This window comes from Punica granatum, chromosome 7 (genome assembly GCF_007655135.1).
Source record: "Punica granatum isolate Tunisia-2019 chromosome 7, ASM765513v2, whole genome shotgun sequence".
Lineage (NCBI taxonomy): Eukaryota > Viridiplantae > Streptophyta > Magnoliopsida > Myrtales > Lythraceae > Punica > Punica granatum.
The window spans coordinates 2,614,317-2,628,090 of record NC_045133.1 but is presented as its reverse complement, the minus strand read 5'-3'; the positions used below and the strand labels follow the sequence as shown (position 1 = coordinate 2,628,090).

The following is a 13,774-nucleotide window of genomic DNA, read 5'->3' as shown; positions in this document are numbered from 1 at the left end:
CGCAAGCTGCACCCACTAAAAGGTTGGGCCCATGTTTGCTGTCGATTTTCTCCTCTTTTCTGGTAAGAAATCTGTACAAGAGATAACTCGATCCCCAAGTTCCCCTACACGATTTTCTTCCCATACATACATCGCGGCAATCACCGCTGAACATGACAAGACACGTCGCATAGTTTAGAATAATTACAGCATACAACCTAAGATTGATCTTTGCCCCAGCAAAATATGCCATTTCCTAATCATCATTTGCCTTTCTTGTCTAAACCTGAGCTGCTGTTACCTGCCGCAGCAGTGGCTGCCATCTCCATTAGCCTGTCATAGTCTATCTCGGTTGATTTGTACTTCAACCTCATACCGCATTCAGTCCAGGATTTTACACACAAGAGAGCTTGTGTGCTATCGTGTGGCATAGAAAACCTCCGCTTATCGACCTCATCGCCTTTACTGCAGAAAAGCTCTTCAGGTGCAACTGAGGTTGCTTGAACAGGCAAGAAATCCCGGGCCATTAGAGAAAGCCGAGGGTACCGAGTGCTATTGATCTTCCACCATTCGAGCACATCACTCGGCATTGGTGCTGGGGGTTCTGAGAGATACTGAGTCAGCTCATCAGTGGCACTGCTCATGTTCCCTCTGCGTTTCTTTCGGGCTATTTCCTCCGCGAACGAAACACTCCCACAGTCCGCGATCTCCTGAGGACCAAACCCACTATTCACTGATGGGAAATGGTTAGAAGCATAATTTCTAACAAAATGAGCTCTGGCTTCTTCAAGATAGTTGTCCAAGTTGAGACTCTCGGGGATGAGCTCACTCTTGATTCGAGGGTCCAGAACTGCAGTCATGTATGTGAATATGTTGCAGACTTGGTTGTTGTAAACCCTAACCTTCTTGGACATGTCTTCTGCAGCATTCTTGAGCCAATCAGGACTGTGGCGGGAGTCTCTACAGGCAGAGATCATCTCAGCGATGTGGTCCATGAAGAAGAGGACCAGCCCGACTGTCGGGAACTTGTTCGCGCAGATGTTGTTGGTGGTCTTGTAGAAGGGCTCTAAGTATGAGTGCACAATACTGACTGCATTCTTCTCTGCGGAACTTAGCATCAACCTACTGCCTAGCACTCCCTCGTGCTTTCTGATCACGCCATCCATAGACTTGCTAGCCTGAGAAGTAAAGAAACTGAGTCCATTACAAAGAAGGACGTAGAAATAGGATTTCGTGCTCTCTAGTCGGTGGAACAAAAGAGTAGCGGTCCTTCCAAGTGCTCTCAAAAAATCAGTGTCTCGGACACACCTGAGAATATCACCTTTTTAAGGGGCAATTCCCTTCCCTGTAATTCGTTCTTAACATGAAACAAACAAATTGAAATTTCTTGATCTTAGAAAAGAAAAACTTTATCTGATAGACATTAACAACTGGTAATTCTAAAGAAAAGTACCTTGCGAACAATGTCAAGCGTCAGGTAACTGCCGCTCCACCGTGTTGATGTATCAAGCGGTAATTTCCAGCTCCCCTCTTGATATGCAGTTGCCAGCTGAATGAAGTCCTCTGAGATCTCAGAAGACGCATTTAGCTCGAGGGCAAACTCTCGGACCTTGGATATTACAGGCTTTGTTGTCTTAAGTCCATCATCAATAATCATGTTTAGAGTACGAGCAGCACAGGGCATGTAACAGAAGGGCCCCACTTTCCGACCATCGAAGTCCTCTTTCAGACCATGGCAAGCATGCATCCCATATTGGCTGTTATCATGGGTGCAGGACAGGACCCTACCTTCAAGATTGAAGGATTTAAGAACCTTTACAAGGGAATGATAGATCTCAGTACCCCCGCAAGGATGAGGTATATGGCAAATATCAAGAAGCATCCTTTGAAAGGACCAGTTGTCATCAATCCATTGGCAAGTCACACTCATGTAAAGAATCTTTTCGTATGAAGTCCAGAAATCAAGCGTGATCGAAACCTTAGAAAGAATTTGTTCCAAAGATGCCTTCACATCTTCCTGCATACTCCTGAAGACTTCCCGAAATACTGCTTTGTATCTGTCGCTCGACCAGAGATCTACCGAGGGATTCAGAAATTTGTACGAATTTACTATCCATTTTTCATCCAAAGTTGAGGGAGGAAGAGAAGATAAAACGAGCCACCTAATAATAAACCAGTTCAAGTGATCATAATCCACCTGAGTGGATGATTTTCCTTGAGATTGACCTCTCTTTACAGTGACAACGGGTTGATGGGCTGAAACAGCTGTACTGACAGAAGTCACGGAGTTGTCCCCCGACTTATCATATCCTGGGTGGCGATTACTCAGGTGTCTTCCAAGATTTCCTTCACCAGTTAAAAGGAACGATGCATCAAATGACAGTAAATAATTGATGCCACGGTGCCACCATTATAGCTATGGATCTTCAACTTAGCAAAAAATATACCTATGGATCTTCAAAGGATTATGTGTGTTGAGGAAAGACAAGAAGAGTGAAAGGTCTTAAAGCCATTGGAGGAGTCTACATGAATAAATGAATTCGTACAGAGTCCTTAACATCTTAATGGATCATAAAAATATTTACCTATAAACATTTCTGAGCATTCATTAAAGGCTGTGAATTCAAGTTCTCTTCATCCTTTGTAAAGTCGTCCAACATGAATACATTCAAACCCTTTTAACATCCTTATGAACCAGTTGTGCATGAACTTAAATTTTCATCTATTGAAGAACTAGATGAACTGCAGAACCAAGATGCGAGAAATTACCAGTGGCAGTTGTACTAGCATAATTCTGCCCGCAAAATTTGCAACTTCGACTTTTTCCATCAGGAGCTATCTCAAAATATTTGAGATAGACTGATGTCATTGTCTTCTTCCTTGGTTTTGCGAGAGGAACACTAATTCCCTTTTCGGAGGAGCCCAACCCAATTTCCATTGGATCAATGCTTGGAATAAGCGTCATATCCATAACGGATTTTGTTTCCATATCTGTGTCCAAGGTAGAAGTTATTCCCTTTAGTGCTAAGAAGAAAGAGGCCTAAATATATCTACTTTAGAAGAACTGGAAACCCAATTAATCCTATACGATGATCGAAGAGTGCAGGAGATTCCTTTTCTATGCTAAATTACTCATTAATCAAAACAAGAATGTCCAATTATAAAAACGGTCCACTCGATTAGCCATTTTTTCCACAGGTGCTATGTCTAACCACTCAATCCAAATAATCTAATTCTAACTCATTTTGAAACCGAGCTTCAACTGCCACTTCCGGGAAATAAACTATAGTCGAAACTGCTATAGAATGATACAAGAACTATCATACCTTTGTAGGTTTTGAATGCATTATTCACGTTCCAGTCCATTTGATCAGTGGCCGCTGGTTGGTTCCCCCAGTGATCTTAGCAGAGATAAACCCAGCAACTCCAATGCATATAAGCCTGTAAAGAGGCAAAAAAAAGCTTAAAAATTTAATCAAATCGACATGATCATAATATATCCACGGAAACTACTGCGTGATTGTTTGTCCCATCAGCACAGTACACCAGCTCGATCATTCCAGGGCACCCTTACCGGGAAATTCATGCGAAATCGAAATGGTTGCAGCCACCAGCCGGTCAAAGGGCAACTCATGGTCTGCGGCAGGATGAATTAGCAGAGATCAAGGAATGATGTCGGGGGAAAATGCAACATTAGGGCTTTGTTCGAGATCATGCGCAAATGGGAAAATTACCTCAACCGGGAGAGCTTCTGCTCCGGTAGCTTAAACTCCGGCACCAAAATTCAGAAGAAGCAAGCAGGCAGAGAGAGAGAGAGAGAGAGATGGGTGCTGCTGAGAGTTGCAGAGGGAGAGGGAGGGGAAGAAAATGGCGGGAGATTGGAATGGAAGAAGCTGAGAAGGGAGAGATGAGCTGAAGCTGAGAGATCTCAGTTCTCCAGCCGGAGCTTAGCCGAGCGCCGCCGCCGAGCGGAGCGAGTTCTTCGACTCAGTGACTCAGAGACAGACAGAGAAAAAAAAAGCGGAGCGGAGAGAGAGAGAGAGAGAGAGGTCGGCTTTTTCAGCGGCTGCTGTGGACGGAAGAAGAAGACTTAATTGCATTTTGCCCCCTGAAACTTTACCTTCTATGGCCAATTTTGCCTCCCTTCCCCACCGTTCGGCTTTTGCCCTTTCTATGCTCCTCGTCAGCTTGCCGGGGGAAATCTTTTGCGTAAACCAACCTACTAGATATAACGACTAATGCCGTCACTAGTGGCGGTTTGTCACCTCCCTCTTGTTCTCAGTTACTCATCAAATGACACTCGGTTCGTATCTTTAATTTCGATCATTGACATTTGAAAAGATTTATCAACCCAACCCAAAATAAGGATGTCGGCATCTCATTATTTCATGCCGTTGCATCCATTTCATGCGGCTAGTCAATCTCTAGATGTGCCTTGGTTGACCATTAATTGACAAAACTCTCTGACTAGAGCTAGTGATGATTTAAGCCTGCACCTTTCGGATTTATAGGCGTAGATAAAAGATAAACTTTGTATAAGATTTAGGAAATTCAAAATAAATTAACTCATAACTCCAAGAATTATAAGGAATTTTTCCAACCAATTGAGTTAATTATTATGGTCTTGAAGGTCTTAGTTTAATAAATACTAGAAATGCAAAAGGAATTTCTCACTATTGAGTATTGACTAGGGGTAATTTATTGAATAAGACAGGATAAAAATGTACCACAACCTTGACCTAGCTGTTAATGATAGTATCTAAAACTCTCTTATACATATCAACAAAAACAATCTCTCTTATACATTATTTTTTAGCTTATACTTGAGAATCGGCTATTCCCAATTAGGTAATTTATGGGGAATTTCTTGACTTAATTTTAATAATAAGACAATGTCAATAGGTCGAATCTCCCATTCTTTATATGATTATAATTCCATTCCATCCCGAAAGCGTATTGCATTGATAGTAGAGAAAAAAAACGCGAGAATATTACCAACTTGTACTGTAAATTTGGAGACTTAAATAAAACGGGGCTCTGGCGAAAGAAAAAAATGGGGCAAACTGAAAAGAAGGGAAAACTTCATGGGTTAAACGGAACTCTAGAGAGAGGAGGATAGCTGGTGAAAACTGGAAGCGGCTGACTTGAGCGAGCTGTGGAGTCTTTGTATAATTTACAAATTAAAAAGAAAAGCAAAGAAAAACGGTCTTCCCTTTTTTTCTTTCTTTTTTTTTTTGTTGAGCCACAGCTCTCCTTTTTTTTTTTTGTCAAAGCATTGCGAGGGAGAGCACGACAATTTTTCATACTCTCGCAACCTTTTTTTATTAGTCATTCTAATAATTTATTTTATTAATCATATAACTTTTAATCTTAATTATATAAATAAACAAATAAATTATCAAAATATCTCTTATTTTAAGGAAAATTATTTATCGATCAATCATAAAAATAATTAACCGATATAAGAAATGACTAACAAAAAGAACGTATTCACTAATTTAAAATTAGGACAATATACGCTGAAAGACTAATTTATCATATTCTTTTTAATAAGGTTAAACAAACACACGTTAAAGTACGTCATATACGCAACGTAGAGGGAAAGGATAAAAAAATTCTAACATTTTAGAAATTTTATGATGTCATCTGAAAAATTAACATACCATGTAATCTTTTTTAATTATATTATTATTTTCTGGTAGTAGTCATATAGTTACCTTCATAGAGCACACTGTTGAAATATTCGGAAAGTACGTGTAATACCGCGCGTGCCCGGGCACGACCTTTAGTATATATTATTTAGTGAATATTCTAATAAGTGAACTCAGATCCAAAAAAAAAAAAGGAGACATTATTGTATAGAATCTTCAAGGTCATTGAATTGATGTTCTTATTATTGCTTTCAGTTCTAATCATTCCATCATCTTCCTCTTTCTGAAATTCCCGTACACAACATCTACCCGTCTCAAATTAAAACCACTGAACCACATTGTTGATTTCACTATTCACGATTTCCCGATGTCGCGTTTCAGGTCAGTTCCCGCTCGCAAGACTAAAAGAACGTAAGAATAAGAAGAAACAGAGCGGGAAAAAAAGAATGTCCAGCGCGTGGATGAGCTCCCTGAGTGAGTGAGATACGATTGAACCTATCTAATTTCTTTTCTTCTGTTCTATATGTAAATTGATAAAAAGCTAAAAGAAAAACAAAACAAAGAATTGAAGTTTCCTTGTTCTAAGAAGCGCCTTTTCTTCTTGATTTCCTTGATCTCCATATGATGGCCGAAGGGCTCGGGCAGATTCTATACGGAATCTTCGCCGGAGTAATGTCGGGAACCCTGCAAAATAAACCAATCTCAATATCTTCATTAGAAACTAAAACCATTCAAAAATGTAGAAAAAGATCTGCTACAGTTTGATAATCTTCATAGATTTCTGTACTAACTAAAACAAGAGCCGTAATATGTGAGGTAAAAGGACACTGCAGGTGAAATTTTTCAAAGGGTTGGGTAGAGGAGGAGGGGATCTTACTGCAATGCAGCGAGCTCAATCTGCGAGAAGTCCATGTAGGGTGAACCATTCGCTGCAATTACATTGAAGTTATCGGACCTGTTCTTTCTCAATGGTGAAGTCGAACGTGAGGTCGAATCTGGAGGCGGTTGTTTTATTGCCATCACTCTGCAATTGAAGTTGCTCGCTATGTCATTGTGGGCCATGGCCAACCTGTTGAACAAACATTTGACAAAAAACCAGAAACTGTCTGTTGAGTACGATTCTGCTGCAGCAGTATGGGCCAGCAAAATAAATTACCAGTCACTATGAACATTTGATGTGCAATTTGCCAATAAACATTTCTCCGCACTGTGAATGATTTCCGCGTTTACAATGTTTTTTGACACCAGCAAGTGCAATACCATGCGAGTCAGATTCTAGAGAACAAAGACTGAAATTTCTTGCTTCCAAAAATCGATCCAAAACTCATGAACTTTTTCTTTCCTAGTGCTGTCCGAGAAAAGGAAAACGGAAAAGTGAAGCAGATTTCCAACAGACAGAAATAGCATGACCCACTTTTGAGTTGAAGAGGTCATGGGAATTAGGTAGGACAAGCATTTAGGTCATGAGTTAGGCGAAAAATCTCATAAAACTCATGGTTAAATTCCGAGACTCAGGATCTCATAATATTCACATAATGATAATGCACTATAATTCCTCGAGAAATACGGTCACGTGACACTGGGACAAGCGGAAATGATGATGAATCTAGACTCGAGTTCCACAATAATTGAACGGGTCCTATCAAGGATGGATAAAGCCAGATGGTATAAAGTTCCCATCATAATAACCAAAGGTACATCTAATGAAATAATGCTGCCACTTACATTTTGACAGAGGAAGTTTCCTTTACTTCAGCGACTCTGTCCTGATGAAATGCTAATCATTCAGTGGCATATTGCTCCTCAGTCTCACCCCCAACATAATGACTTTCGACACTATAGAGTAGTTTACTGTAGATCCCCGAAAATGCCCGAAACCGATACCAGGTCGACCATCATGGAATCATGACAGGATCGAAGAGTTCACGTGAAGTTTGAAAGTCTTAAATGGGGTTCATCCTAGACTAACATAAAAGTGATTCTTGAAGGGCAACAATTCGGAAAAAGGTGAATTCACTAATCCTATTGTTGGACTAAAAATAGGATCTCTACGGCTCATAATCCAATCTATTCCCGACTGATAGGCACAGTCGAGTACGAGAAACTGCCTCCTAAACAACAATGAAATATTATATTGAGTATGGACGCCCTCAAGCATTAAATTCGGTGCCCCCTGATCAGCTTCTTTTCTCCGAGTCATTCCCTGATCAGACTCCGTTGCAGCTAAATGTCGGATACATCTGATAATTTCAATCGGTAACACCGCTGGGACCACGAGGGTGGGGCCTACTTTTCGATTAGGTAAACAATGATAAAACCGATCTAAGACTGTCCGACAAAAGCTGACCCTTTTCCTTCCATATCCTCATCAACTTCAAAAATTCTTTAATTTTCACCCACCAAGGAGACCTTTGATCCCACCTAAACCGATCGATATCAAATTCCCGAGGAACCCCACAATTTTCAACCATCAGCGGATGGATTATCACGATTTTCAAGAACAGGGGTAGGACGGATTCCGGAATTTTGACTTACTTGTAGAGGAAGCTCCGCTCATGGAGGCCGACGACGAGGGTGGAGGCCCCAATCTCTCTCACCATGGAAGCAATCTTCCCGCCCTCCTGGTCCCCTTCCGTCACTATAATTTCAATATTCGCCTGCAATGACAAGAACCCCAGAATTAAAAATCAACCCGAAGATGGAAAAAAGATCGAGAATTTGGGAAGGAAGATCGGTTGCTCGCTGACGTTGGTGAAGGTGCTGCAGATGTCGCGGAAGGAGAGGGCGAGCTGGTAGCCTTTGAGGCGGAGGAGGCGGAGCTTCTTGCGGCTGCGGGACGTGGCGGGGGAAGGGTAGACGTGGAGGAGAGTGATGAGGTCGCCGCAGCGGAGGAGGTTGTGGAGGGCCCACTGGAGGGCTGTCCTTGCCTCCTCCGCGTCCTCCACCACCACCACTATCTTCCTCACGTCCATCACCTCCATTAACTAACTATAAAAGTAAACCACCACTCCCTCCCTCTCTCTCTAGAGAGAGAGAGAGAGCATTTAATGGAGAGCTGGACTTTGTCCCACAGCTCACACAGACACGGACATGGACGCCCACTCTCTCTCTCTCTCAATCGCTCTCTGCCTATGGACAGGGGAGGAGGAAGCAGCAGCAGCAGAAAGAGAGAGAGACCAAATTGAGGAAATGGAGGAGGTGGGAATTATTTTTGTCCCCAATTAAAGATTTTGCTTTCTGGATCTTTCACTGACAGTGACCCTTTATTTATTGTACTTTGTATATTTTATTTATGAGTTTGTCTATTCTACGCGCTGAAGGCATAACATAAGCAAATACAAAAGGATGAATTTTAAATTTCAAATCATTATCGTGCGTTCGATTTTAGAGTTAAGTAGAGTTAAATTTTGATTTTAATTGAGTTGTAATGATTGTATTGTTGAATTATGAGAAAAAATATAAAAAAAATTAATGAATAATTAAGAGAAAGTGATGATTGTGTAATGATTGTATTGTTAAAAAAGTAACGAATAGTTGATAAAATTTAATATTAAAATTTGAATTTAGTATAATAGAATTGTATGTGAATTTATATATGGATTCCACCTTTTTGAATTGAAAGATTTGATTTTTATCGTGTAGTGAGTATAGTTAAAATTAAAGTTAAAATTTTAAAATCAAATTGCAAAACCAAACGGGTGTAATATCGAGATTTTTTTCCTAATTTACCCTTATTTTATGTTATTTAATTAATTCTAAGTTCCTTTTACCATATAATCTATAGCTTTTTTAGGGTTTTAAGGTTTTAGAGAGGATTTTAGCGTTTTAAAGTTTTAGGGTTTTATGATCTCCTATTCCTAAAATATATTTTAACTCTTTGCGAAATCATATATGGATAGAAAAATCCTATATGTCTATTTTTAACATTAACTAGGTAAGATAGAATAAGGGTAAATTAGACAAAAAATAAAGAATTTTAACATTAATTATTTGGAATTTAAAATTGATAATTTGAGTTTGCTCATCCTATTGTTGTAGGTCATAAAATAGGCAAACCCATACATATATATATATATGTTGAGCGTCAGATAATGATATTCAGTTTGAATATAGTTTCAATATAGATAGATAACTCCAGTCTCTTCATCATGCTTCTTCTTCTTGTGCGATTAAATTAATTTTTTTTTATAAATAGGTAATAAATATTCGCATTTCGTCTATTTCAAGTAAACAAAATAAGCTTAAACGATTATTTTATTTTAATTTCACAAGAATCGCAACAATTCATATTTGTTCATACTTCAAAGGTAGTGATATACAATTTTTTATTTTTTGGTTCCTTTATGTAATGGATTAAAAGGGTTGAGATTTTGAAAATGATTGATGAGGAAAAGAAAAGAAATTGGAAAAATGGAATAAATGTCATAAAAATTTGGGCCGTTGTACTAGACAGGGACTGAAAAAGATCTAAATATGGAAACCTATTACTCGATTAAGTCCTCGAATGTTACAGAAATAAATGTGATGGTATTTGCTATTTAATTTGGTTAGCAATACCAAATGAATTTAAATTTTTACACCTCGCAAGGTTTTCTTATTGGGTAAATTAACTATTAATGGCCCTTATTTGTCAAGACATTATTGACCTACTATTCTTTGTTTTATTGTAGCAATTTAACACCTAAAAATTAGAATTATTAGTGAATTTTACCATTAATTATCCACCTGCAAATTTCTTCTTTCCGTTTAGGGACTGTCAGTTTTATGCGAGCAATTTAATACCAAATAAATAGATTTATTCATGAATTTGACCATTCTTTTTCTTTAAATTTTAATGGTTTTTGTTTAGGTGCCCGGATGAAGCAATTAAAAAAAATATTTAAATCAAATACACAAATTAAAGTTTAAACTGCTCTTGGACGATTGTGTAGATTCTTTTTGTCCTAACGGAGAGACAAAGATTCTTGAAACTCCACAAATCCTAGAAGAATTATTATTTTACTATTTTCATTTATATTAAACCTACTAAAAAAACTTTTTTCCGTTGAAACAAAAAGTTAATTAATATGAGTTCTAATTATAAACTTTTAGCTTCAGAAAAAAAAAAGACGACTAGTAATAATAAAATTCAGTCAAAATATTAATATTGTCATCGTTTCTCGATGCTGTGAAAGTGAGACCGCCAAATGTCAACTACTTTGTTCTCTTATGTAGTAATTACTAATTAATCAATGGCTTCAAGAAGACCGACTGCACTCAACATTGCGCATTCTTTTCGGACAGCAATTCATTTATTTAATTGATCGATGAGGTGTTGTGATTTTTATACCGAAACCACTCTTTCATTTCGACGTGCTTAGTATGTTAGAATGAATATTATTATAATATCGAAAGGGCAATATATATATATATATATATATATAACTAGTCAATTATATGATCAAAATTCATTGAGTGTTACTAATCTTTGACCTGACAAAATAATATGATTCGAGAGCACAATATGAAGTTATGGAGGTTTTGTCAAGTCAAATATACAGAGGCGTATTTAGGCCAGAAGCTGGCGCTTGATATGTGTTTTAGTTTTTTACCTATTTAATTTCAAGATGAACTAATCATGTAATTGACGCGAAGAAGGAACATGGTTTGGGCATGAAATTGACTAGGATTTGATTTTAAAAAGAAAAATTTGTCATGACTCGTGCGACATATTGGACCAAGACAAAAATTTTAAAATCGGAATTAAATAAAAAAAATAATCTAAAAATTCACATCATTTCTCTAAATTCTTCAATCTACCAACTTTTCAAGTTTTGAACTAAAAAAATCAAAACGTTTTCCTTCGTTTCCCCCATTTACCAATCCGTTAATTTTAACTTTAATGGTATTGACGGGGCGTTAATTCCGTATGTGTAACGGACGGAAGTTATGTGGAAAAAAAGAGAGATCTTTTAAGTTAAAAAATCAAATAATTTGAAATTTTTTCCCTTATATAAAAAGTGCGGTTAGTGGACAATTAATATGTTCCACGTTTACGGTGGGATAACGTGTACTCCCGAATTAAAACATCGATAATCTGCGGGTGTCTTGTTGGTTCAATCCAATGATAGAAAAATACAATATCATTGTAAGCTTGTAAATTATTTTAATTTTTTTTCCCTTTCTTCGATAACTTCTTTTTAAAATTTTAAGATTTTAAAATGATCTGAGCAAAGTGGCGGTGTCGTAAGACGGTCGACGTCCAATGTTGTGTTTTTATATCTGTCCTTTCTGCCATTCTTTAATTATTATGATGATTATGATAACTGCCCACGTTAATTATTATATATAAAATAGAAAAAATAAATAAACAAATGAATGGAGACTTTTTAATATCAAATAAAATTTATGCTACACATCATCATGGGGGCCCACTGCAGCTGACATGTAAGACCTTCCGTGAAGGTCCGTTGCTTCCTCAACATCGATGGCGTAATGGGTCGGAAGGCGGACTCCTCCCGCTCCATTACATCGATGAGATGAATGGATCGGACTCCTCTTTAGTTACAACATGTTATAAAGAAACTGTTAATCGTGTCCACGATAACATCGAGATTTCTTGACTGGTAGATAACATGTCGTGTGCTCCTTCCTAATGATTTTAAGGTTGTCAATAAGGGTCAGAATTGACATTAACATGACAAATGGAACACATAAAATCAAGAAAAGGTCTTGGAAATCTTTCAATTCTTTCTACCGAAAACTATACATTTAGTCCTCTAAATTTGATTATTTTAATTGATTTTTTAATTTTTTTTATCGTTTAGATCCTATATACCCTTTGAATACTTTTATGTTTCAATCATTTTCCTTCTTGATTTGTTTTTATTCAATACCTTTGATTATTTTTCTATTTTCATCGCTTTATCAAGAAATTTTATTAGAGAAGATTTTAATTTTGATCATCAATATTTTAATGTTATTCTTTTGTCCTAATTTTTTTTGTTCAATTTTTTCTTAATATCAAACATTTTATTTCTAATAATTCTACCCCTCAAATTCCTATGAAAATGCCCACGTGGCATTGTTGAAATTTAGTGCAAAAAACCTCCTTGTGATTTGAACTTGGACATATTGAACATTGTGATTTTTCGAACGACAACTAACATCTTATGGTTTACTTTGTGAGAAGTAAGGGACATCATCGTTACTTTTTTCGTCACTTTTAGTCCTCAAACTTTTAACTTTTTTCAATTTGGTCCTAAAAATAAAAAAATAAAAAAGGGGAAGGGGTTGGGGCCACGAATCGGCGACCCCAACCCCACCACCGAGGTCGCTTGCACCCGTAGAGGATACTAGTGACCATGGAGGTGGGGTCGAGGTCGTCCATTGGCAGCTTCAGCCTTCGAATCGACCGGGATCTCAAGTTTGAGATTCCGGTCGATTTGAGGTTGGGGCCACCAATCAACGGCCCCAACCCCATCCTTGAGCTTTCTGATGTCCTCGTGTGGGTATCGACGACCTGAGTGGTGAGGTCGAAATCGTCGATCGGCAGCCCTAGCCCCTTCCTTAATTTTTTCGAATTTTAGGAGCAAATTGCAATAATGGCAAAAAAAAAGTTTAAGCACCGAAAGTGACGAAAAAATTAACGGTGAGGTCTCTTATATATCACAAAAGAGGCGAGTGATGTAAGTACACATGGTGTTAGTTGTCCATCAACAAACTACAGGGTCCAATTTGTCCCAAATTCAACCATAATAGGTTTTTGTACTTTACTCAAATTTATAAAAACTTCATTATTTTAATTTTAAAAATAAAACAAAATCCATCAAAATATATTTTGAGACGGAAGATGATAAATTGTAAGGGAAAGGTAGAGGTAGCTGATAGGGGACGATGCCGGATACCACCACCCAAGGGGAGGTCACCTTAAGCATATACCTTCATCCACGATTACACTTTGCAACATCATTTCTTGCATAAAGTTTTACTGTGTCCCTACTTAGTGTCTCACTACTAACTACACAGGTATGATTGGTAGTTATCGAATCATAACCGCCTTTATCTTTCCTATATTTTTCCATTTCTTTACTCACAAATTTTGAGTACCAATTCTCTCAATACAAACAGCTATTGCCTTTGTCAAGACTACTCGTGTCATAAAT

The 13,774-nt window shown here is 37.8% G+C and overlaps 2 protein-coding genes across 3 annotated transcripts; both read right to left on the bottom strand.

Moving 5' to 3' along the window:
- Positions 1–7: 7 nt before the first annotated feature.
- LOC116213455 (zinc finger BED domain-containing protein DAYSLEEPER) lies at positions 8–4,025 on the bottom strand. 2 transcript variants are annotated; one of them, XM_031548405.1, is made up of 6 exons: positions 3,714–4,025; positions 3,554–3,616; positions 3,306–3,420; positions 2,749–2,970; positions 1,433–2,325; positions 8–1,157 (listed from the first exon to the last, which is right to left on the bottom strand). In XM_031548405.1, exons 3-6 carry the CDS (start codon positions 3,343–3,345, stop codon positions 243–245), a joined length of 2,070 nt encoding a protein of 689 aa, XP_031404265.1. In that variant the 5' UTR covers positions 3,346–3,420; positions 3,554–3,616; positions 3,714–4,025; the 3' UTR covers positions 8–242. The 2 variants fall into 2 exon arrangements, with proteins under 2 accessions (XP_031404265.1, XP_031404266.1); XM_031548406.1 differs by lacking the exon at positions 3,554–3,616.
- Positions 4,026–5,851: 1,826 nt separating this feature from the next.
- On the bottom strand, positions 5,852–8,821 carry LOC116215695. The gene is made up of 4 exons (XM_031551516.1): positions 8,378–8,821; positions 8,166–8,287; positions 6,508–6,699; positions 5,852–6,314 (listed from the first exon to the last, which is right to left on the bottom strand). Exons 1-4 carry the CDS (start codon positions 8,609–8,611, stop codon positions 6,212–6,214), a joined length of 651 nt encoding a protein of 216 aa, XP_031407376.1. The 5' UTR covers positions 8,612–8,821; the 3' UTR covers positions 5,852–6,211.
- Between the last annotated feature and the right edge of the window lie 4,953 nt (positions 8,822–13,774).